Below are 24,796 nucleotides of genomic sequence, written 5' to 3'. Positions count from 1 at the left end.
ACAGAGACGAGAATTACACTCATTCATGCTATGATGGTGCCCCCTTACTGCAGCCGACAAGAACTTATTGGTTACTAAATACCATATGACGTTTAGTGCATAGAAAGAACAGATGAGGTCTGGGAGAGCATTTCCCTGGGTCACTTACACACTACAGAAAGAAGACTGAGATTGAATGCTTCTATTTTATAGTTTTTATTTTATTTGCCTTCTGAAGTCATTGAAGTGATATTCAATCTTTCATTCCGAATTACTTTTATTATGTTCCAAGTGAGAAGACCACAACTTTGATTACTAGCTATCATGAAATCCAGGCCACTCTTCACCCCAGGGTTCAAATGAGCAGGTGCATGTTGGGGTAAATCCTATTCGTGGCTACTACACTAATACTCCTAACCTGTGACCTGGAAAATCGTGTCGAATTCTTTATGTACATCATCCTTATTTAAGAAGCTGCTTTGAGTGGCTTTCCTGCATCCAGAAGGCAAACTAAATCTCATCTCTAAGCATCTGGAATCTGATGTACTTGTGCTCTGGTGATCATTTCCGTCTGAGAAGTTATTACTGCACTGCTACTGGACACCCAACCAGCCACCCTTGCTCACCAGTCTCCTGTCCCATGATGTCTCCTAGCCCCGCAATCCTTATATTTTCTTGAGGTTCAGACCAAGCCTGAAGCTCATATTTGGAGATTTCCCTAATATCCTAGTCTCATTTCTTCGGATGCCACTTTTGGTTTGATTCTTCCCTGGAGCACTGGGGCAATCCACCAAGCCTCAGAGGGGCTGCCAGGTAAACTGTCAACAATTGATTGAATGGGGGACAGATCTGGATCCCAGGATGCTGGACAAGGTGGCTCCATACAACAGACAGTGACTAACAGATGCACTGAAATATCCCTGGCTTGCTAAGGTTGAAGTCACCCTGAAAAATCAGCTTGCAAGGCAAAGCTGGAGGAAAAAGCTACCAGAGATGGCAAATTGCACAAGGTAGGCATTTCCTCTTGTTTTGTTTGCAGGCCTTATTCCAGGTCTAGTGCTGACAGGGTTGGTGCACAACTGAATTTTGAATGATATAATAAAGGAGACAGAAGGAAGGATGAAACCCAGAGAAATTACCCTCTCGACACTGAAACAGAGCCACGCTCACAGCGATGAACTAGGAGCTGTGTGAAGAGAATGCCCACAGGTGACCACTTAGGATACCCTGCTGGTTTGATGTATAACCCGAAAGACAAGGCCAAGCCACTGTAGCTTCCCTCTTCTCCGCTTTTCTCCTCAACTAGACCCCCAGGGCAGGAGGAGTCTCTTTCTCTACTGTGCACTGAGTGTAAGAAGTTTTCAAGTTGGAGGTGCAACTCAACGAGGGAAACACATGCCGAACACAAGCAAGACCCTGGACTCAATTTCTGTCTCCACCAAAAGAATTATTTCTGGACTGATGTTAAAATGTAAAGCAATACGAAAGAGTTTGTTTTGTTTTGTTGTTGCTTGTTTTAGTCTCAGAAAGGCACATGATGTAAAATGTTCCAGAGGGGACTCTTGCCCACTTGGGGTTGGCAGGGGCATGCAAAGACTTTTCGCAGGAAATGCACACATTTTATTTGGAAGGAGCTATTGGGTGGGTGTCCTTGCCCATCGCAATCTCCCTCTGAGACTCAGTGTTGATGTGTACTGCAGTGTGTTTGTGTGAGAAAGCACACACCCTGAGCTTTCTTGCTGCTGGAAAGCCCAAAAGAATACATTCTGCCTCGGTGAAAATGAGCTGGCAGGGGTCCTTGAAGACTGCTTTACAAGGGGGCGTGGCTCCCGCAGGAGGCTCCTCTCCTTTCCACCTTTCCTCTCCCTGCCCGCAAAATGGACTCACAACTTCCTGATGTGGTGGCTACAGGGCAGCCCTTAGGATGGGAACCACAAGCTAAGGAAGCAGAAGAAGCTGGCCTCTGGCAACACTGTGGAGATAGCTGTCAGTTCTGGACTCCCATCCGAGAGATTCTTTTACAGGACTGGGAAAAGAAACCTTAAACACCTACCTAAAAACTTGTATACTGTTTCAAGTCTCGCAGGTTCTCTAAAGCCTGTTGTTTGCCCAGGAGGCCAAGCTCCACGGCAGAGCTACACTGTTTCTGAGCACAACCAAACTGAGAACTCAGTCCTCCCTTTTAAACAAAATCATCTCAAATCTCAGTAGAGAGAGACAAGCTGCTGCATTTTTAGACATTTGAAAGAATTATGGAAACTTATTTAGCGTATCTGCAACAGGACAGGAGGTGGCAATAGGAGTGCCCACAGCCTCTTGCTGTCTGGAGAATATTCTTGATGAGTTCTTGGACAGATGGAGACATGGAAAGAAAAAAAAAAGTTGAGAAACTGAAGAGACTAACTTAATGTAGCAAGAGAAATCAGAGTTCTCCACAGCAGGGACTGGAGTAGTTGCTGGAAAGAAGGGAGCAGGAAGAGCATGGGCCGGGTTTAGGGAAGGTTCTTTGGGGTTCAGAGAACTTCTGAAGAGAGATTTTTTTTTTTTTACCTCAAGTACCTGTCCTATTCATGAGAAAGAGAGTAAGTAAAAAGTTCTAATTTGTGACTTGAACAGAAATACAAACCTCCCTTTTCTTTATAAAAATGCAATTTGCTTTTTAATTTTTCTTGTTGACAGGGTGATTTGTCTCTCGTGGAGAATACTTAGAGGGGACAGGTTCCGAGGGAGATTGAGGAAAGATGAGGTTTATGCAAGTTCCAGGTGGTATTCCGAAAAGGAGCTCTTTCTACCTAACTTTATTCTGCCTGGGTCAAGGTCAACATGAGGAGGAGGAGGAGGAGTGAACACAGGAATTAGAAAACCTTCAGGATTTTAAATTCTCACAAATAATGGGGGGAGTAGTGAACATGTGGACACAGACACGGAGAGTAGTGGACACGTGAGCACAGACATGGAGAGTAGTGGACACGTGAGCACAGACATAGAGAGTAGTGGACACGTGAGCACAGACACGGAGAGTAGTGGACACGTGAGCACAGACACAAAGAACAGTGGACACGTGAGCACAGACACGGAGAGTAGTGGACACGTGAGCACAGACACGGAGAGTAGTGGACACGTGAGCACAGACATGGAGAGTAGTGGACACGTGAGCACAGACACGGAGAGTAGTGGACACGTGAGCACAGATACGGAGAGTAGTGGACACGTGAGCACAGACACAAAGAACAGTGGACACGTGAGCACAGACACAAAGAACAGTGGACACGTGAGCACAGACACGGAGAGTAGTGGACACGTGAGCACAGGCATGGAGAACAGTGGACACGTGAGCACAGACACAAAGAACAGTGGACACGTGAGCACAGACACGGAGAGTAGTGGACACGTGAGCACAGACACAAAGAACAGTGGACACGTGAGCACAGACACGGAGAGTAGTGGACACGTGAGCACAGACACGGAGAGTAGTGGACACGTGAGCACAGACACGGAGAGTAGTGGACACGTGAGCACAGACATGGAGAGTAGTGGACACGTGAGCACAGACACAAAGAACAGTGGACACGTGAGCACAGACACGGAGAGTAGTGGACACGTGAGCACAGACACGGAGAGTAGTGGACACGTGAGCACAGACACGGAGAGTAGTGGACACGTGAGCACAGACATAGAGAGTAGTGGACACGTGAGCACAGACACGGAGAGTAGTGGACACGTGAGCACAGACACAAAGAACAGTGGACACGTGAGCACAGACACGGAGAGTAGTGGACACGTGAGCACAGACATGGAGAGTAGTGGACACGTGAGCACAGACACAAAGAACAGTGGACACGTGAGCACAGACACGGAGAGTAGTGGACACGTGAGCACAGACACGGAGAGTAGTGGACACGTGAGCACAGACACGGAGAGTAGTGGACACGTGAGCACAGACATGGAGAGTAGTGGACACGTGAGCACAGACACAAAGAACAGTGGACACGTGAGCACAGGCATGGAGAGTAGTGGACACGTGAGTACAGACATCGAGAGTAGTGGACACGTGAGCACAGGCATGGAGAACAGTGGACATGTGAGCATAGGCATGGAGAACAGTGGACACGTGAGCACAGACATGGAGAGTAGTGGACACGTGAGCACAGACATGGAGAGTAGTGGACACGTGAGCACAGACATGGAGAGTAGTGGACACGTGAGCACAGGCATGGAGAACAGTGGACACGTGAGCACAGACATGGAGAGTAGTGGACACGTGAGCACAGACACAAAGAACAGTGGACACGTGAGCACAGGCATGGAGAGTAGTGGACTCGTGAGCACAGACATGGAGAGTAGTGGACACGTGAGCACAGGCATGGAGAACAGTGGACACGTGAGCACGGACATGGAGAACAGTGAACACGTGAGCACAGACACAGAGAGTAGTGAACACGTGAGCACAGGACATGGACAAGCGAGAACTCATGAATGGACGAAGTGTGGTCTTTCTGAGGGTAAAGGGATGAAGACAGAATCTCACACTCTAATCTGGGCTCTCCTGGAGTTTACTATGTAGCACAGGCTGGACTGGAAGTCCCAGCGCTCCTCCTCCTCCAAGTGCTGGGATTATAGTGTGAGCCACCAGGCCGAGTTCTCCGTGTGGTCTGTGTCTGATGGTTCAGTGGGAGACAGCAAAAGGGTGGAGCAGATGTGTTATCCAAGGTGGGGGAGAAAGCAAGAGAAATGGAATAGGTTTTAAATAGGTTTTTTTCCCCCAACAGCTATGATTTGTATCCATTTCGAAGAACTCTCACCAGAATACTGAGTGGCTGGCTGCAAACTTCCCGAGTTTCTTCTTTGGTCTTTGTAGTCCGGGGGTGGTCTTGTCAGGTGTCGGTTCATCTGATCCTGAGGGGAAAGTTTCTCCTTGAAAACACAAATGAAAACATTAAATTGAGTGAGTGTTTCTTCAGTTACAAAAGTCTGTACGATGTTCAAAAGGGTACAAATACAAGAAGAATTTAGCCTGTGCGTGGTGGTGCATGTCTGAAATCCCAGCCCTTGGGAGGCAGAGGCCGGAAGGATCACAAGCTTGAAGCCAGTGTGGGCTATAGAGTGGGAACTTGCACCTTACAAACGGAACTATTTTGCACTGTGGGTTTGGATTAAGATTTATCTGTTAGTGTCAATTCAGAGACAGATCTTTCCGTTTGAATCACTTTCTCTACGAAAGTGCCATTCATTTCTGCTCCTCCTCCACAGATTTCTGCTTTGTGTCTACTGAGCATGTTCATTTCCTTCATTTTGTAGTTAGACTTCAATTACGGGGCTCAGGGTGGTACTTCCTGTCTTATGTTGTTGCATGTGTGATGAGCTTTGGTGTCATAGACTTTGGAGAAAGGTTTGCCAGGTAAAATGGAGCACACCTGGCTTTCAATGATTTCATCTGGTGACCTCTCCTCGGAAGAGGTGTAAAGAGACTTGCTAACCTTCCGGGTACTGGTGTGGGCACCATATGCACGAGACGTCTCTCCTACCTGCTCTTAGCAGACCTTTGAAGGGAACACTGCTTGTTTTCATTCAAAAGAGGACACGCAAGTTCATTAGGCTAAGTAACTTTCCCACCCAGAGCCCAGAGCCATGCAGCAGATACCAGCTCCAGAGTCAGGAACACAGGGCCTTCATGCCTCTCAGGATCCTGTTTGAAAACCACCTTCAGATTCTTTCAGTGCGGGAGTTTGGGTGGTAAGAGAGGAAACGGGGATGCCGTTTACTGCTGCCAATGCCTTGACCGACCTTCAGGAACAACCCCACCGCCATCCTTACTCACAGTGGCGAGGAGCAATGAGGAGCCATTGCTGTCTCAGGAGTGCTGAGAGAGCCTGGGGGACCTAAGGAAGTGGAGCACTGTCCCAGATTGATGGAAGAGTAGCTAGGATGTGCTAGCTGGAGGGACCACATCGTGACCTTGTTTGTTTTTAGATAAAATGACCAAGTGGCTTATCTGCTCTTGGTTTATCATGACACCAGAATAACCCTGTCTGGGTTGACCTGTGTTAAGACTTTATGTTATACAAAGAACAAGATGCCTCTCCTAACAGCTTGGGATAGGGATTGCTGCTTTTTTTTCTTTCTTGGTGTCCTTTGGAAACTTTCTGGAATGGCTTCAGTGCAATTCCGTATACACTGTAAAGCAATATCCATTTCTAAAGATAAGAATAATTGGCATAGGTAGAGACAGAAGACTGTAATTATAGGAAAGTCAATACACAGACAACTGTAACAGACAGATGAGGCCATTAGCTGGAGCCGAGCACGCATCTGCCCCACTCAACCTCATTGCTTGTACTCAGCTCTGAGATTTCCTAGTGGGATGTGTGTTCTCTGAAACAGACAGGAGAGGACCTTAAAATAACAACAAACCAATTTCATTGTTTGTTTCTAAGAAAAAAACCAAACTTTAAAAACTCATAGAATGTTTTTGAACACCAAGTAATTCATATAAAACATAATTTTGATGAGCTAAGCATAAATGAATCAGAAACAGATGGATTACATTTCTTTTAAACATGGGTTTACAAAGTAAGGGAAACTATTTGTGTGTGTGTGTGTGGGGGGGGAGTTGCCAAAACCCTAATTGTTTAAGAAAGAGCCTGGGGTCTTCCACCAACCCAGTGTGGTAGTGAGCAAGCAACCCTGTTGTAAACACTTGTGTGAACTGACAGTTTTGATTGTTAAGCCAAGAACAGGACTTTGTGAAACCTTTTTTCCAAGAAGCATATTTCATATATAATTAGGTGTTACTACTGTTTGTATGATTGTGCCTGCGTGCGTGTGTATGTGTGTGTATGTGCGTGCGTGTATGCATGTGTGCGTGTGTGTGTGTGTAACAATTTGTTCCTTTACTCCCAGTCACACACTATATTTCAAACCCAGATTTATTTCATCTTAAGCAGTTGGGCTTTTCTCTCTCCCACAGACCAGTATATGCTCAAAGCTTTAGCATATACATCTCTGAAACCCCGAGTTTCCTAATACTATATGTTGCCTGTAGATACAGCAGAGGCTATGTTGGTATGCTACAAGACCAGTGAAGTTTGGACGCCAACACTAAATAGAGGAAGCTACAATGAGGCTCCCGGGTAAACTCACACGGTCGTTGAAATCAGCTCTGTGTAAAATGAAATGAGCTTTCATCGTGGTCCAGCCTCTCTTGTTTCAGTGGTATCTGTCTTACTTTGGTTTCCTTAGCCATAAAAATGCAAGATTTGGGAGGGAGGTTCTAGGATCTCTTTCATACTCCCCATATAAGGATGAGTCCTTTAGTTCTGCAAAACCTTGGCATAGTGCCTGGCACACAGGAGGTGTATAACACGAGTCAGCAATGACGGTCAGGGTAATAACTGCTACTCATCTCGCCTTCTGTATGTTACTTTGGGAGAAGGGTGGAGAGAAACAAAATTTTATGAAAAAAACGCCTCTATTTAGGTGCCCATCTGGCTTTGCCAAGGCCTTCAACGGCCACAAAGCGTATGCTAATGGAAAGAGGCACCAAAGGCTGCTTCTTCCTGGCTATGCTAAAGAGCACGGGCAGCCTGGATGGCATCTAGACAAAGAGAAGTGTGAATGCTTTGTAAGAACCATGGAAAGTGCAGCTCCGTTCCCATTCATCTCTCCACTGCCCTTTGCACCTGTCCCATGAGACTGGCCAGCACCATGGTCAGGCCCCCAAGAATGTGTGTGTCACTTTTAACCAGAGGCTTTTAACAGAAGCAGAAAACCCGGAAGCTCCATCTGGTAAAACTAATCAAATTTACAGTGTCAATGGGAATAATAGAAGTCTTGCCAGTAAGTTTGTTTGAAACGGTGCATTCTCTCCTCTTCACTCTTGTTTCTAGGCTATTCAGGTTGTAAAGGAAAAAGACAGGCGGAAGAAACAGTTGGGAGGACAGATCTCAGACACCTGTAGCATAAGTGCTCACTGACACTTGTCATTTCTTTAAAGATATGTGTGGCTGCTACATTGTTACTAGTTTATCTGAAACTAACCAGTAAATACAGTCCAGGACTGCCGCTTTGGTCTTTGACCATCCCTCTGCCTAAAATGGTGTACTCCACATTTTCTATCAGAATACTGTAGTCTTACCATGTCAAAGCCAAATTTTAACTCATTTTGGGAGATGATTTGCCAGATTTCCAAATTGGAGCTCTCCTATTGGCCTCTATCTTTTAGTTGGTTGCAAATCTGAACACAATGTTTCTCCTCCTCCTCCTCCTCCTCCTCCTCCTCCTCCTCCTCCTCCTCCTCCTCCTCCTCCTTCTCCCCCTCCCCCTCCCCTTCCCCTCCCCCTCCCCCCTCCTCCTCCTCCTCTTCTTCTTTCTGCTGCTGCCTTTCAAGCAGTGTGACTTGGCCAGCCTCTTTCTCTGGCCTCTGCGTCCTCAACTTCTCCATCCTTGACCATGCTCTATGCCTTGACATTATGTGGGTCCTTTGTGTACCTGAGTCTTGAGTGTGCTGGATCTCTGGGGCAGGATGACCCTCCCACTAACACCCCACTCTTCCTCCTCTTCCTCCCTCCCAACTCTCTCTGCACCTTCTGATCTTTAGTAGATGTAGCCTCTCTCTGTAGAAATTTCTAGAAATTTCTCTACAGCATACCATATAAGCATATGCATTACAATAGCTTATTTGTTTGATGCCCACAGTGGATGTTGGGCTCCATTAGGGCAACAAGGGGGAAAGGAACTATCTTGTTTGTGGCTTATATTTTTATGATCTTTCCATATTTATTAAATATTCATGGAGTTTTTAACACTTTACCTTTCTGGCTGCTTTAAAAAATTTTTTTGAGTATAAAATGATTTGATTGGCTTTTCTCATCTTGCAGTCAAACCCAGAACCTAATGCATGCTGGGCTTACACTCTGCAACTGAGCTGCATCTCATGCCCTTGTTCCTTCTCCTTGGGTCTATTAGCTCTGAACTGTTTGGCTTTGTCCCTTTTGGTTTCACTGGGTTGAGGAGTTTGAAAGGAGAGGGTGTGGCAGTCTTCAGCAGTGGTGTTTGAGTCAGAAGTGGATGATGCTGTCTGAGGCTACTGAGGAGTGGGTAGATAAGATACTGAAGTGAGGTTGGAACTTGGCTGGTGTTTAGGGAAACAACCTTGTGCTTCTTAAAAGGTTGGGCCAAAATGGTGAACGTGGACATTTATTTAAAATGTCTTTTTAAAAATGGTTCCCCATTCTGAGATGCTTTGCTTTTTGGGAAGCCAAATCTTAGGGGTGAAACTCCTGGTAGCCTTTAAAAATTCCCTTTAAAGCTCATTCACCTCTCAAAACCAGTTTGGAGATGGGATGATTAAGGTGCTGTTCACTCTTTCCAACCCTCCAGGCTGGGAACAACTGAGATTTCATTCACTCCATTCAAAGGACCTGCTGGCCATAGGCATTCCTGAACTGGACAGGGCTGGTCATCAAGGGGACAGGTATTCCACAGGCCTAGCAGCTGGCAAATCAGGGTTGGTTTTTGTTTTTGTTTGTTTGTTTGTTTTCTCCCCTGCTTTTTAAATTCACGGGATTTAGTTTCTCTTGCAACCGCTACACCCTCATTACTGTCGCTTATGCAGGTAAGAGAACACAGGGAGACACAGAAGGGCGTGTCACATCTCCAAGGTCAAGAAGTCACACAGAGAAGCTAGGAGGTAGCTTTACCGAATCAGCCAGCATCTGCTGCTGGAGGAGGAGCTGTTGCTTGGGCTCCATGGCTGGCCTGTGCAGGGTCTGTTTCTTCCCCATCATTTGCTGATTCAGCAGAGACTGCTGGGAGTTCATGAAACCACTTGCCGTGTTTGGATTCGAGCAGGAGTTGGGACTTGGACTGGGGCCTGTGTTCTGGCCTACCACAGTGTGTTGATCCTGCAGAAGAGAAAGGAGAAGGGGGAGCTACTGTGAGTTAAACAAGACACAAGGAGCACAGGATGTAAAGCTTAGATGGCAAACATTTTCACCCTGCCGGAGAACAAGTTTGGTTAATGGGCTGGACATCTGGAGAATGGCTTTTGAAACACAGACAAAATCGTTTCCTAACGCAGAAAACAGAGCAGGTAGGTGAAGGGTGGTCCCTGGATAAACTCCCATCTGACTCTTAGGGCAGAGTCTCCTCATTCCAGGAGGTGTTCATGGAACTTCAAAGAAAACTACTAGGGGAACATACAGTGATGCCTTCAACAGCTCGGAAGTAAAAGCCATTTCTAAGGCCCGTGTGCATTTGTTGTTTCTGGTCCTATAATAAAAATGGTTTCCAACTATGTGTTTAAAAGCTGAATAGCCATTCTGCACATGAGGCATGTGTCTTTTTACTCAGAGACTCGGGAATTTAGTGGCAGTTTATGCTAAGGGGACACCCTATTCACTGGCAATGGCAAGGAGAGTCACGGCACATACCAGGCAACATTGGATACCAGTGAATCACCACGCTGATCTGAGGACTCTACTAGTTTTCCACCATTGGTAGATTAGCACCCTGCCGGAAACGGAGCTCAACCCTGTGAAATATCATCGTTTCCCAGTGAAATGTATACAGAGTGTTGGAGGAAGCCACTAGTTAGTTCCCGACTGCTCAGCCCCAAAATAATCACAGAGATGATGTGGGAGGCCCCTGTGTGCTGTGATTACCATTAATGAATAAAGAAACTGCCGTGGCCTGTTGATAAGGCAGAACTTAGGTAGGCGGGGAAAGCAAGGCTGAATGCTGGGAGAAGAGGGTGGAGTCAGAGAGATGCCATGGAGCCCCACCAGAGTCAGACATGCTGTAGCTTTGTGTAATCACAGCTCACAGAGGGGACTCGAACATCAACAGAGCTGTGTTCTAGTAGGGTTCCAAGGAAACTAGAAATCGTAGACCCCTTGGAGGTCCATATCTAACCAAGGGTTGGAAGATGCTCATATGTACAAAGGTCAGGAATTACAAAGTCAACCTAAGCATAATGCCATATTCTTGTAATCCCAGCTCTCAGAAGGTAGTGGTTAGGGGACCATGGGTTCAAAGTCATCCTCTGATAGATTAAGTGTGAGGCCAGTCTGGCATTCAGGAGACTGAGCCTCAAAGAATAAAATACAAGCCACAACAAAGAAAACATTATAAAATAAAAATTTAGGTTATGTAAAAGAAGCACAACATCAAAAATCCTTATCCATAGATGACAGGGTTCTGGGAGGTGGGTCACTTTGCGAATATGCCAGCTCATGTTGACGGTTCTGGGAGGTGGGTCGCTTTGCATATATGCCAGCTCATGTTTACGGTTCTGGGAGGTGGGTCGCTTTGCATATATGCCAGCTCATGCTTACGGTGCCTTAGAGGCCAGTCCAACCCTTCATCCCCAGCTGTACAGCATGTGCTTACAGCAGACCAGAACAGGAACTGTCACGAAGTCTGAGTCCTAGAGTGAATTAGCTTCTTTATTTCATTTTTAAAAATGTTAGCCACTAAGCACTAAAGGAGTAGAAAAGCTGCTGGTCTGAAATACAGTGCATAGGAAATGTGGTCCTAACAGCTGCCCCCACAGCCAAGGGTCTAGAATAATAAGGACAACCACATGCTCAAACTTAACGCATAGAACAGTCGCAGCATTCTGGGTTTTCCGACATTTATCCAATCCTCCCAAAAAAACGAGCAAGAACTTGTGTTTTCATCTCAATTTTGAAAATGAGATATCTGAGCTGAGGGAGACCCTGGAGTTGCAAGGGCGAGAGTGGAGGAAGGTTTGAAGCCAGGTCAGCTGGACTGAGAATGCTGCCTCTCAACTGCAGTCAGTAGACACCGAAGAAAGAACTTTGTATGAGCCATTCACCAAATGGTCATCTTGTGTATGATGTGGCCCCTCTTTCCATATGGCCCATGGGAGTCCCTTTCTCCCGTGGTGTGTCTTTCAAGCCACTAGGAATGTCCCTGGTATAGGGACACGGAGCGAGATCTGGGAGTCAAATGTCTTGGGAGGAAAGCAGAGGAGGAAATATGCAGGGGTGGGAGGTGGGGGTGCAGGTGGGGGCTGAAACTTCGGGGCTCCTCAGAGAGGAAAGCAGAGCCTGTGGTGGGAGGAAAGAGACAGCTGAGGAGTGTCAGAGCTGTCGGGACTGACGGTGGAAGGAGCCGAGCTGAGAGAGATTGCTCGGGAAGCAGCCGTTAGACCTCTGCACTATTTCAACCCAAACAATCTTTTCTAAGAGATAAACTGAATTTTTATGCAAGGTTTTGAGAGAAAATATTTTATGTTGAAAGGAAATGATTGACAAACAGGTAGAAAAATCTAAAAGACTTTTTGATCTCTTTGAACGGCTTTACCGGGGACTAGAAAGGAGTTCTAGGGAATGGCCATGCCAGTCCAGGCCCTGGTTCTGGCATTTATTAGGTACAAGTTCCAGTAGAAGTGAATTAGCTTTCCTCATCTGTAGAATGGAAACAGGGACAATGATGATGGTTCTGAGGCGGTGACATCGCAGAGTCCTGTGAGAACAAGAGCGTATAGTCAAAAGACTGGCTCCCAGGAAGGCCAACCACGATGGCCACTCTTGGCTCCTAATGAGAGTGCATTTTGATTTTCATCTTTTACTTTTCAAGCAAACAAGTCAGGCCTCACAGGCCACTGAAAGGTGTTCTGTGACGACCTTACCAGAGATGCAGAGTTCAGTCTTAACCAGACGGAACACCTATGCATGCACCCTCCGCTTACACATGAGCTTACAGTGTACACTGGGAAGTGGTCCATGCCCAGTGCATGGTCCCTCACCCATGAACAATGGGCAGTTCTAATTGGACTCAGAGTCTTATTAATAGCACAAAAAAGGAAAACATGAGGTTTGGGGCAATGGATGGGGGCACTAAGGGACGCTGGAAGGAAGTGGTTGATGGATAGGAACAAACTACCCTGCATTAATGTATGCAACTTTCAAAGAATGAATAAAATATGGTTAAGAAAAAGCAAAAGAAAAGAGATGGACAGCGTGTTTGGTGCTGGCAGAACTGGTGAGCTTCAAAATAATTTCCAGAGAGATCTGGAACAGCACCCATCCCCGAGATTTATAAAGGATGTGCACGCCAAGGAAATGCAGCTCTTTTTCTCGCTAATCGAACAGATGGACTGTTCTAAATTTAGTTTCATTCCTAGACAATACCAAAAATATTCTGGGACCCTTTTCCCTAGAGTCTCAAGTGTTGTCCAAATCCGAAGCTAGTGCTGGGGTAGAGAGACATGCCCTGGTGTGGTGGGAAGAGGGAGAGACATGTTCTTCTGGAATGTTGTAGACTTTTCACCTTTGAACCACGGCACCCTTGCACGTTCTTGCAGTGTGTGACTGAAGTCACATTTAGCTGCTGTCACATTTTCTGCCCTTATGTTAGCTGTGAAACACAAGACACCTCCTTCACAGACATGCCTTCATTGCCAAGATGTTGTGCAAACTTCAGTACATAAAATATTTTGAAAGAAAAATATGCTCCAGTGCATTGGCTTTGGTTTCCACATCCAGGCTTGCTGCTTCTCCTACATTCGGCAGCGGAGAACTCAGCATCGTACAAGTCACCTGGTTCTCCCTCCACCGGTACAACTTTCCCTCTGGAGGGCAAATGAAAGTCATGGTGAAGTTGGCACACACCCAAAATCCATGACACTGTGTGTACATGTGTGTGCTTGTGTGACTCATGCCTTTCCATTGACGTAGTGTTTTCTATCATAGAAAGACCAAGATTCTAGAGAAACTGAAATCAAAGAGTGATCTGGTGACAAGAAACAAACACACAGCTGATTAACAGAATTAACTCAAGCTATCTTTCATTTATGTTTTTTTCTGTTTTCAGCTCTAGTGTTTGATGCTAACCTACCCTGTCTTCATTTCCACTTAATATATAGTCATAGGTTTTCATACCCATGGTGCATATGTATATTAAGATGATAGACGTGTACTCCCACATCCAGCTTTAGAATACATACATATAAATATATTATATTTCTACTTTAATTTTTTGAGATTATAATTTAATTATATTTCCCCCTCCCCTTGCCTCCCTCCAAATCCTCCCTTATGCCCTTCCCCTCTCAACTTCAAATTCCATGACCTCTTTTTTTCAGCAATTGTTATCGAATTACATTCTTATATGTATTTGTAGATACATACATGCTCCTAAATATAACCTGTTGTGTCTTTATAATTTCACTTGTGTACATATTTTCTGGGATGACAATTTGGTACTGGTACTACTTGGCGAGCTCTTCCTTGGGGAGAACCACCTCTCCCACCCCAGCTTTCCTTAGCTGCTATAGTTCTTTGTGTAGTTCTGAGGCCTCAATTTAGAATAATTAACAAAACAGTTTGTATGAAGAAATCTTAGGATTGAGAATTAGAGGTGAACCTTGGCAAATGGATCCTACTTTACCAAAGAATCTCAGTATATTGTGGCCGACACTTGAGTAACCTTCCTAAAAGATGCTACAAAATAAAAATGGTGCGGTTATTGTTTCAATGTGAAACAAGGAATCTGTCTGTCGGGGAGGACTGACTTCAGCCAAAGGCAGGAGGTGGTTGTATTAGACATGTCAGAAGACAGCAAATCAAAGAATCCACCAGTTCCTTGACAGGCGGTTGAGATGGGAGGGTTTACTGGATTTAGCCACTGTTAAAACAGTTTTGTGAGATGCACAGACACACAACAACTTTACAGAGGACCTAAAACTTAAAATAAGCATTGTTCTCCTTTATTTAAAAATAACTGAAGAATATTGTTAGTCTATGCATCCAAATAAAATGGCTCTCTGTGTCTCTAATTCACAAGGAGGATATTTAATGATTTTCCCTCACAAACCAAGTCCTCCGAGTTACTAGAGACCCCTGGGAGGATTTTGGCTGGGATGACACCCTTTCTTTTTCTTGGCTTCCAGAGCTAGGCATCTGCAATTTGCAAAGCAAATTCAAGATAAAGTACCCAGCTGGGCCGGCTGGTACAGTAGAGCTCACAGACTGCTTTGCCATTCAATCTATCTTTCCTCTCTCCTCCCTTCTTGCTTTCCCTGGCTCAGTGACCGGACTGCTCAACTATTCCCCGGGGCTATGTGTCTTCAGCTCTGCTCGCTGATAAAGCCATTTCTTCATCGCTCTGCCTGAGAAACTAGCTGCCCGAGCTGTTTCTTTTGGGTTCACGCTCGCTGCAAGCCTGCTCCTTCAAGTCGTTTATTTGGGCTTATACGTGACGAGGTGGCTGTGGGCAGCTGAAGTGATTAAAGGGCCCGTGTTTGACACAGTACAAAGGTGGCAGAGAGGTTTCTCAGAAACTGCCTGGGATGGAGTTTGGAAACCGAAGAACCAAAGGGACAACTCACTCCCTTCTCAGGTTAGGGACTTCAGGGCTTAGTTTCAAGGGTCAGCAAATGACACAGAGGGCACACCACATCCCACTGGCCACTCGGCTGTTTGGTGTACGAACAGTATGCAAGTGAGAGTGTGCGTCCCTGTTCTGATGACATTGTGTTTCAAAAAAAAGAGCAAACAGTTTGTAGCGGCCTTCACATTATAATGAGAGCTCAAGAGTTGTGGCTGAAATCTCGTGACTTACAAAGACCCAAACATTTACTATTTGACCTTAACAGAAAATGTTTTTTACCATTTACCTATGCCAGCAAGTGATGCTAGAAGCCAAGTCTTTTAAGTTCCGCCACCACAGTGTGTTAGCGCCATCACTACCCTTCTTCAGCACCCATGGCACATGTTGGCAATGGAAGATACTTAGAAACTTTGCCCAACTCCACATTTTAGGTGAAGACTTTGTCTCAAAACCTTAAGGAATTTAATTAGACAAGATCACACATCTAACCAAAAGATGAAGAATACCTAAATCCTGGGAAATGTATTACATAAAATACCCACTGACTGAAGAGATGGCTCAGTGGTTGAGGGCACTTGCTGCTCTTGCAAAGGACCTGAATTCAGTTCCTAGCATACACCGGGCTATTCACAACCAGCTGTAATTCCAGCTCGAGGGGACCCGACACCCTCTTCTGGTTTCCAAGGGCACACATATGCACATGGCACATGTACACACTGGGGCACATGGGCACACATGTGCACACATGGGCACACACATGGTACACATAAACTCATGCAGGCACACACACACACACGTCATTTTTTTTTAATCTAAAATAAGAAAAGATTCATTTGCTTAAGAGATTTGCAGCTTGCCTGATGGAAATGAGAGGTTTGTGTGTGTGTGTGTGGGGGGGGGGGTGTTGGAGGAGTTTGACAAGGAAGGGGAATGTATTGAACTTAGCATTTTCCTTTGTCCTCTGAGGTAGTTCAGGAGGAGGATGCTTTTCCTCCTTAGCCCTCCAACACGCCCTATCCCCTCCACTCAGCAGGAAAACTCTGAGCCTGCACTTGTGGTCTCCTTGGTTTCGTCGATGGAAACGAGGCTTCCTTCAGATATTAGCTAATTTTCAAGTCACCAGGACACTGAACTTATTTTTAGCTTTGGGGTGGACACCTATTATGGATTGGCTGTGAGAACAGCTCCATGAGGAGGCTGCTTTGGGCTGGACTGTGGCCAGGAGCAGAACATCAGCGGGTCAGGGCGGAGTGGGAAAAATGTGCTCACTCGGGGGAAGGAATGAGACAATTTGCTTAAATGAGAAATTCTTCAGCCTCAGAAGGGCTCTTTGTGGTGGGCCCGAGATGTCTGCTCTCCAGCTTGGCCTTCAGCTCTCTGTCTCTAGAGCAGTGTTTTGTTGTGATGCTGTGAAGATTTTGCAGAGCTACCATTTCTGCCCTCCTCTCATCTCCACAACAGCAACCAACAGCTTCATCTACTGTTTCAGGAAGTGTGCAAATCCCCTAAAGGCACAATATTTGTTTTTGAGCATAACGATGTATCTTACGGACACTGCCAGCCACTGACTAGGTATTTAAACACAGAGCCAGCCTATTGGGGATATTTCCCAATCAAAGCATAATGGTCCCATCTGTCTGGAACATTTCTTCTCTGTTTCTCTCTCCCAACTGATGCTAACTTTTCCTAGGCTCAACTCAAATGTTTATCAGGAAGTCCCTTCTGGCTCCCCAAGGCTGAGGCAGGCGAGGTTCTTCTGTGTCTGAGACAGACGGCACTAGCCTGGGCCACAGTGTTTATCTCCCAGTAGCACAGTGGCTCCTTGGTATATGCCTGTTCGTCTTCTAGCAGTGTGCTCAGATGGCTGCGGTGTTCATCAGGATCGTCCCTAGTCCTGGGCACAGTGGGCTCCTATAAAAGGGTCTTGATTTTAAAAATGTACACAAATGAACAAGGAAACAGTTCAGATGGGCTTCCTGTCGTAAGACACAGACATAATTTGTCAGAGTGCCGATTCTCCTCAGTGATCCCCAGGGAACTAGCAGAAGGGAAAGGCAAGGGTGGAGACAAGTTCTTCTATTTTTATTTTTTATTTTATTTTATTTTTGTTTTTCAAGAAAGCTTTGGTGCCTGTCCCAGAACTAGCTCTTGTAGACCAGGCTGGCCTTGAACTCCCAGAGATCCGCCTGCCTCTTCCTCCTCTTCCTCCGGTGCGCCACCACCGCCCGGCTTATTTTTATTTTTTAAATAATTTTGTTTATTTATTTATTTTACATCCCAGCTTCAGGTTTCCCTCCTTCCCTCCTTTCAATCTCTCCCTCGGGGGCCCCCCTCCCCTGCCCTGGTTCCCAACTTACTCCCACTGTTTCTCTTTAGGAAAGGCCAGGTCTCCTATGAGTATCAGTAAAAAATGGCACATCAAGCTGCAGTAAGTCTAAGCAACATGTTAAGGCTGGACAAGGAGACCCAGAATGAGGAGTTAGGTCCAAATTCTTAATCCCAGTGTTTACAAAGGGGTGTGCTCCCACAGAGAGGCCCTGTGAAAGACCTGGAGGGTAGGAGATAAGGGAGCTTGCATTTCCTACAGCAGGGGAGCCGTGAGTACAGCCATAGCCTGCCCTCTGAAATAACTACTCCCATTGGAAGGTGTCAGTGTTTGCAAACTAGAAACCCAGGCTTGACAGCTCATTTAGCCCCTTCCGTAATGACATTTTAACTATTATTCCAATTTTATCTCCAAGGAGGAGATTAAAAAAAACTTGTTCTAAAAGGTGAATGAGCTTGGTAATGTACAGAATGTTTAGAAAATATCCCCATGTTCTAAGAGCCATTTGAAAACTGGAGAGCAGACATAACCGGATGAAATCCCAACTCCACTTTCAACAAGCTGGATGGGGGTAGCAATATCACCAGGACAATTTAAAGACCAAAGAGCACACAGTGAATAAAGTTCTTGTATGCATTCAACCTCAGAGAGGCATTAATATCTCTGCTTAAATTAACCTGACAGTCACTGAACATCATTTAGCTACATGACAACCAACTAAAGTATGTAAATACCAGCTAAACACCTCCAAGCAATAAACACTCAGTCTCGTTCACTTAATAGAGCTAAACGTTATCAGTACAGCTCCTACCAAATGAAACAAGACTGGGAAGTTGCATACGTGGGCAATTTTGTCACTGGTAGACTGTATCACACAAATGGCCCTGATGTTATACCCGTAAATAATGATGGCTCAAATGATTGCTGTGGGTCTCCACAATCACACCAGTTACAGTCTTTGCCTCATAAGGAATGTAATGTTTTGGGGGGTTGTTTTCATTTCATTTTATGTGTGTGGGTGTTTTGTCCCATTTGGTCATTGTATTTTCCGGTACTGTGTTACAGTTCACTGTGAGTAAGGGAATTGAACCCAGGTCTTTGGAAGGACAGCTGTTGCTCTTAACAGCTGTGCCATCTCTTCAACCTCTTTTTGTATTTCTTTTTCTATTTTTTTTTAAACTGGGTTCTCATGAAGCCCAGGTTGTTCTTATATTCACTATGTAGCTCAACCTGACCTTGAACTCCAGTCCTTCTGTCTCCTCTACCTCCTGAATTCTGAATAACAGACGTGTGCCACCACTCCCAGCCAGCACTGTCAGTGTTTTCTGTGGCTGAGTAAACCTCCAAAACTCACACTGAAACTTTATCCTTATGGTGGTATTAGGAGGAAGGCCGTCTAAGATGATAGAACTGTGGGGGTCCCACCCTCGGGAAAAGGCTAGAGCCCCTTCTCACAGGAACTGTCTCTGTCCATCCTGCCTTCTTCTGTCTGCCTGAGGGAAAGAACCACCAATGAGAGGCCTCCCTCAGCAGACACCCATGCCAGTTCCTTGACTTTAGACTCCTCAGGCTCCAGAATCAAGAGCGATGGACTTCATAGCTTTTGTAAGTGACGGGTTTGCAGCGTTTGAACAGTGCCTCACAAACGCACCAGGCACCGAGGGAAAGCTAACATTTATTTTTAACTATTATCAGCTCACACTTTGTATATTCTTATACATAAGTACTTTCTTTGAGGAGTCTGTTCCTACAACCTATGAACTTTATTAATTTTAGTCTTTCATTATGACCTTGTGCTTTGCTTTCCAACTTAAGATGTGGAGTTTAGATTATAATCTTTAAATTTTAGTATGGCAGAATAGTTGAAATTTTAATTATACTCGATAAAGGGAACAGTAAATACCACTGCGAGAAAACGATTCAATGTCTATTTCTCAGCTGAGTGGTAAATATGATTTAACAACTTGGCATGCAAAGCTCTTGACTCTCTTGGTGGGCACTGGTGGTGCGCACACACCTTTAATTCCATCACTTAGGAGGCAGAGGGCAGAGGCAGGCAGATCTCAGTGAGTTCAAGGTCAACCTGGTTTGCAGAGTGAATTCCAGGACAGTGGGGTCTACATAGAGAAACTCTGTCTCAAAAAAAAAAAAAGAAAGAAAAGAAAAAATCAAAGAAAAAAGAAAACAAAACAAAACCAAAAGAAACAAAAACAAAACAAACCCCCAAACAAACAAAAATTGAAAACAAAGAAACAAAACAAACAAAATTAAAACAAAACAAAACAAAAGCTCTTGCTTTTAATCAAATAATGGGTTGATTTAGGTGGGGTAAAAAAAAGTGTTTCTTTCCTTTCATAAATGAATGGAGGCTTGTAATGAAAATGCTAGAAAAATGTATAGACAGAATGCCAGACATATTCACACACATGAATGCCAGAAAGCACAATGTAGAATTGTGTAGCTCTGGTACTAACTTCTTAAGCGATTTTTAAAAATATCTATCATGTCTATCTTTCTTTTCTTTGGTTCTGTATAAAAACAAACAAACAAAACAAAACAACAGTTTCCTAGGGATAACTCTTAAGCTTTGATTCTCCATTCTGTATTAAAATGTACAAAACAAATCTCAATCTACACATTGTAACGTCTCTCCTCTTAAGAGAAATGGAGGATCTATTCATTGTCATGGTTCTGTTTATTACCAAAGAACCCCAGAGGCACAAGCATTGCACACTGACTGGTCTATGTCTTCATGTTCTACAGTGTCTTTGATAATCTTTGAGGGCTTTGTTGCTATGGCCACACAGGACATTAGGAAGGAGCCATGTGTTCTCTGTTACAAGTAGCACTGAAGTTTTCTCTGGATTAGGAGACAAGCCACTAAGCGCTTCAAATAAGCCAGTTCTTAAGACTCTAAGGGACCCACTTCAAAAGAGTGGAGATTTCTCTTGAATCAGTTTCCAGAAAATCAGGTTATTTACTAAGTCTTACGTATGCAAATGTTACAAATACATTTCTATCAGCAGGGTACTAGAGTAGCATTTTAGACAAACGATAACCTTGAATAAAAAGTCTACTCAAACAATGAGGAAGGTCAAGGGTGTTTTGGTCTTATATTTTCTAGCTAGTTTTGATCAAATCAGTTGCATAGTTGTCTACTCTGCTGTTACTTTGTAGCTACAACTCTAGAAAAGAAGAACAGTGAGAATTTTAAAATACATTTAATGTTGAGTAATAGGATTAGGGATCTCTCTCTCTCTCTCTCTCTCTCTCTCTCTCTCTCTCTCTCTCTTTGAGAGAATATTTCCCACAAATTGGAAATTGTCAAATAAGTAACAGGTATGTATTTGACTAAAAATCAGATCAGCTTCACTTAGAGCACAATTCACAGAGTTACCCAAATATTAAGAAAGTAACACAAATACTGAAAGCTCTCAGTAAAATTGCAAACACCAAAGGTGGCTATCACATCCAGTGTGCTGGTTGTTGCTCAAGAAAAGATCCTAGAGACATCGCTCTGCTCACCAAGAAAGCCACGAATGTAAATTCCACAGTACAGATGGACATGATCTTGGTAACCCCCATTTCTCAGCAATTTGGGGTAGGTTGGTTGCATCGGGTTCTGTTACTTGTAACTGGAAGCAGATTCTCGATTGGAACTGTAACTGCCCAGCCGTTTTTCAATGGGGTAAACATTTGTGGCTTATGTGCCTAACTGCTGATCTGGAGAGAATGCGGAAAGACTGATACGCTGTGCGATCCCCAGTGTTTACACGGCTTTGTGCTTTCCAGCTCCACAGGGCACTTCTAAGGAGAACATACATCTGGGTTGGCTGCAACTCCTCGGTGGCTGATTCGATTCAAATAGCAGCTCATTTAGTGTACATCTAACCTTTAAATCAAAACTATCCCTAAATTTGAGCCAACGGGATCCTTTTAGAGTTTAAAACTATTGCTATTCAACTATCCTGAGAGGGAAACAAAACAGAAAACTAAAAACAACTAGTTACTTCCCCATAAGATTAGCAGAGCTTGAGCCAAGCATGCAAAACGCCACAGCATTGGACATCACGGAGCTTAACAGCAACTATTTCCTATACATACATATTACCAAAAGAAAGTCGGTTTGAAAAGAATGTTTAAATTAACTACATCAGCTACTGTGGTTGTTTTGGCATCAGCAAGACACAGCTGGATTATCTCACCCAGGGGCCCGATTTGCTTAATGGATTTTAGCTGAGGTTCACGGTGTTCATCTAATTTTCCCATGGCACTCACTGCTGTGTTCCTCTGGTAGAAGCGGCTTTGTCTACACCACTGGGTGTCAGCATCATTTTTAAAAGTTGCCAATTTCAAGGTGTCAGGCTAGCTTTAGCACTCTGTGTTTAAAAGGCCGCCCATGAATATTTTGAGAGTTAATTAAACCTATGCGGGGGTTTTTTGAGCTGTTTTGATACAAAGTTAGAGGCTGCATTAATGTGGCTTCTTAGCCTTAATGTGTAGGGAAAGTAGTTCAATTGGTTTCAGGTAAATAAATACCACTGTCTGTGACAAGGGCAGGCCTGTGGAGACTGCCATCCTCTACAGAGAGAGGCCAGCATCATCCTCCCCGCACGCAGCTCAGGTTGAACATTCCCAGACAGAGTCCTTGCTCTCTGACTTCATCATCTTTCTGGAAGCTGGACCCATCATTTTCTCCTCGGCCATCAAGATGCAGTTAATCTCACCACTTTAACATGATCTTAGATTTTTAACCTGTCTTGCTCATAAGAGAGAGGAACTCTCTTTGCCTGGGGAAAGCACTCCTCTTCTGGATAAGTTTGGCAATTCCATCAATTTTACTATGTTTATATTCAGAAAAATCAGAAAGAGGCTGTTGGCGTGTGGGGAATACCTTCAGCAGTCAAATTTACGATGAACAGAAACGGCTACTCCATTACAAGTCCACAAGTGTTCAGCGGCTAGAGGGGACCAAGGACTTTGATAGATACAGTTCCTTCGTAGGGAAGTCAGAAGTGTGGACTCATTTAGCAGCGGGCATTTGTCACAGCAAAGGAAGGATGTAGTGTTTCTATTTAAATGCAAATAATAGCCCACAGTGTTCCATATGAAGTGATTTATTTTGATGTATTTTCCAACTCTCCTAAAGATTTTAGGTAAGCTGCTTCAAAACGGTGTTCAAGGACATGTGCTCAAGGACCAGCGTTACACAGTGGTCAAGCTCCTTCATGTAAATATTGATGGTCAAGGACAGGAAATCAGTCAAGCCCACCAAGACTTAAGAAGCGCTTGTTATGGGAAGCCATTCCCTGAACAAGAGCAGGGACATAGGTTAGCATCAGGACTCATCTATCCTCTGATCTATCCTCTGCCAACTATAAGGTCTTAACCAATTACAGTACCCATTATCATTGCAAAGTTTTCTTAATAGTACTGACCCACTATAACATCAACACTTAATTATAGCCAGAGAAAACCTATCTCGCCTTTCTTTACTTATGGATATGTATTTAAATATAGTCTCAAAATAATAAAAACTGCATTGCTTACAGATCATGAATATTTTCTGAGGAAAATGGGTTCTATTTAGATATTTAAATGAAAAATGAATCTTTCCTGTTTGGGAGGATTTAGAGTCAATCTGCTGGGAGCTACTGGGACTTATTGGTTTGTTCTCTACAAGTCTCTGGGCCACCATGATAGAATCTAGCTTGATGTTAAAGGAAGAACTTGTGGGCTCCCTGCAGACCAGGTAGAGATGGGAGCACCCCAGAGGCTACATTTTGATGGTTTTTGAGGTCGAAACAGCTCTTACTAAGGTTCTCTGATTGCTCTGTAGATAGGTTAAAGGGAAGGGAGGAATGGCATTTTGACACTAACAATTATAATCAAGTTATAAAACACTGTATAAGTTGTATTTTGCAGACGTAAAAACAATTGTAACTAGATCTATTTGTTGAGGGAGGGAGGGAGAGAGGAAGGCGGGAGATTGTTCTGTTGGATTCCATCATGCTTCTAGGCACTCCGTATCAATACTTCCACATGACCATATATTCTGGAGCAACGATGCAATAATGCTTGACACAATTCCATAGTTTTATAAGTTCACTTCAACCCAGAAAAAAGATGCTTTAAATTTAAAAATATTGCGTTTTTCTTCCTTCAAATGCTTCTTGGTAGTAAAAGGAAGATTTAAAAATGCCAATATAAAATGCTATAAGCCAACTAATCAACAATAGAGTAGAAACAGAGTAGATATAATTATTTTTCCTTAACTTTTAAGAAAAGGTCAGTCAGGCAGTGGTGGTGCACTTGGGAGGCAGAGGCAGGTGGATCTCTGTGAGTCTAAAGCCAGCCTGGTCTACAGAGCTAGCTCCAGGACAGCCAGGGCTACAAAGAGAAACCCTGTTTTGGAAAATAAACAGAGGAGAGAGAGAGAGAGAGAGAGAGAGAGAGAGAGCAAGGAAGGGAAGAAGGGAGGAAAGGAGGGAGGGAGGAAGAGAGAGATTTAATATAAAGACAGACCCCCAACCTCTTATGCAACCCGGTGAGGAAGAATTTGGCTTGAAAATCACAATCGATGTCTTATTGATACATGATAGGAGGAACAGGGACAACAATTTACACTTTGATTTCTAACTGTGAACTTGCTGAATCTGAAAAAGTTGTGTACAGCCTGGCAATGGTGGTGCACACCTTTAATCCCAGCACTCAGGAAACAGAGACAGGTGGATTGCTGTGAGTTCGAAGCCAGCCTGGTCTACCAAGTGAGTTTCAGGACAGGCTCCAAAGCTATAGAGAAACCCAGTCTCAAAAACCCAAAAATAAAATAAAGACATTTATTTGGGAAAAAAAAAGGTGTGTGCATATGTGTTGTTTGTTCACATATATTTTAGAAATATTTTTATCTGTTCTTTTATAAATTATCTTTACCTATTTCACTTATTGTCAGAGTTCTAAAATTTGTTAAAAATTTCATGTCAAGGGGCCAGAGAGATGGCTCTGCAGTTAGGAGTGCTGACTTCTTTTCCAGAGGGCCTGGGTTCAATTCCCAGGACCCACATGGCAGCTCTGTCTATAATTCCAAGATCTGACACCCTCACACAGACATACATGCAGGCAAAACACCAATGC

General features: G+C 44.2%; 1 protein-coding gene across 1 annotated transcript in view; it reads right to left on the bottom strand.

Annotated features, from left to right (window-relative positions):
- The window catches only part of Maml2 (mastermind like transcriptional coactivator 2), a 323,879-nt gene that overhangs the window by 3,696 nt on the left and 295,387 nt on the right, over window positions 1-24,796 (bottom strand). The window contains exons 3-4 of the mRNA XM_041657338.1: window positions 9,678-9,881; window positions 4,782-4,893 (exon numbers count right to left, since the gene is read on the bottom strand). Coding sequence (XP_041513272.1) covers window positions 4,782-4,893; window positions 9,678-9,881 — 316 coding nt within the window. The remainder of the gene's footprint in view (window positions 1-4,781; window positions 4,894-9,677; window positions 9,882-24,796) is intronic.

The sequence above is a fragment of the Microtus oregoni genome, unplaced genomic scaffold, assembly GCF_018167655.1.
Source record: "Microtus oregoni isolate MIOR12 unplaced genomic scaffold, Mior012 000008F_ref0000371, whole genome shotgun sequence".
In the NCBI taxonomy this organism is placed as follows: domain Eukaryota; kingdom Metazoa; phylum Chordata; class Mammalia; order Rodentia; family Cricetidae; genus Microtus; species Microtus oregoni.
The sequence above is the reverse complement of the archived record's forward strand: the minus strand, read 5'-3'. Positions and strand labels throughout refer to the sequence as shown.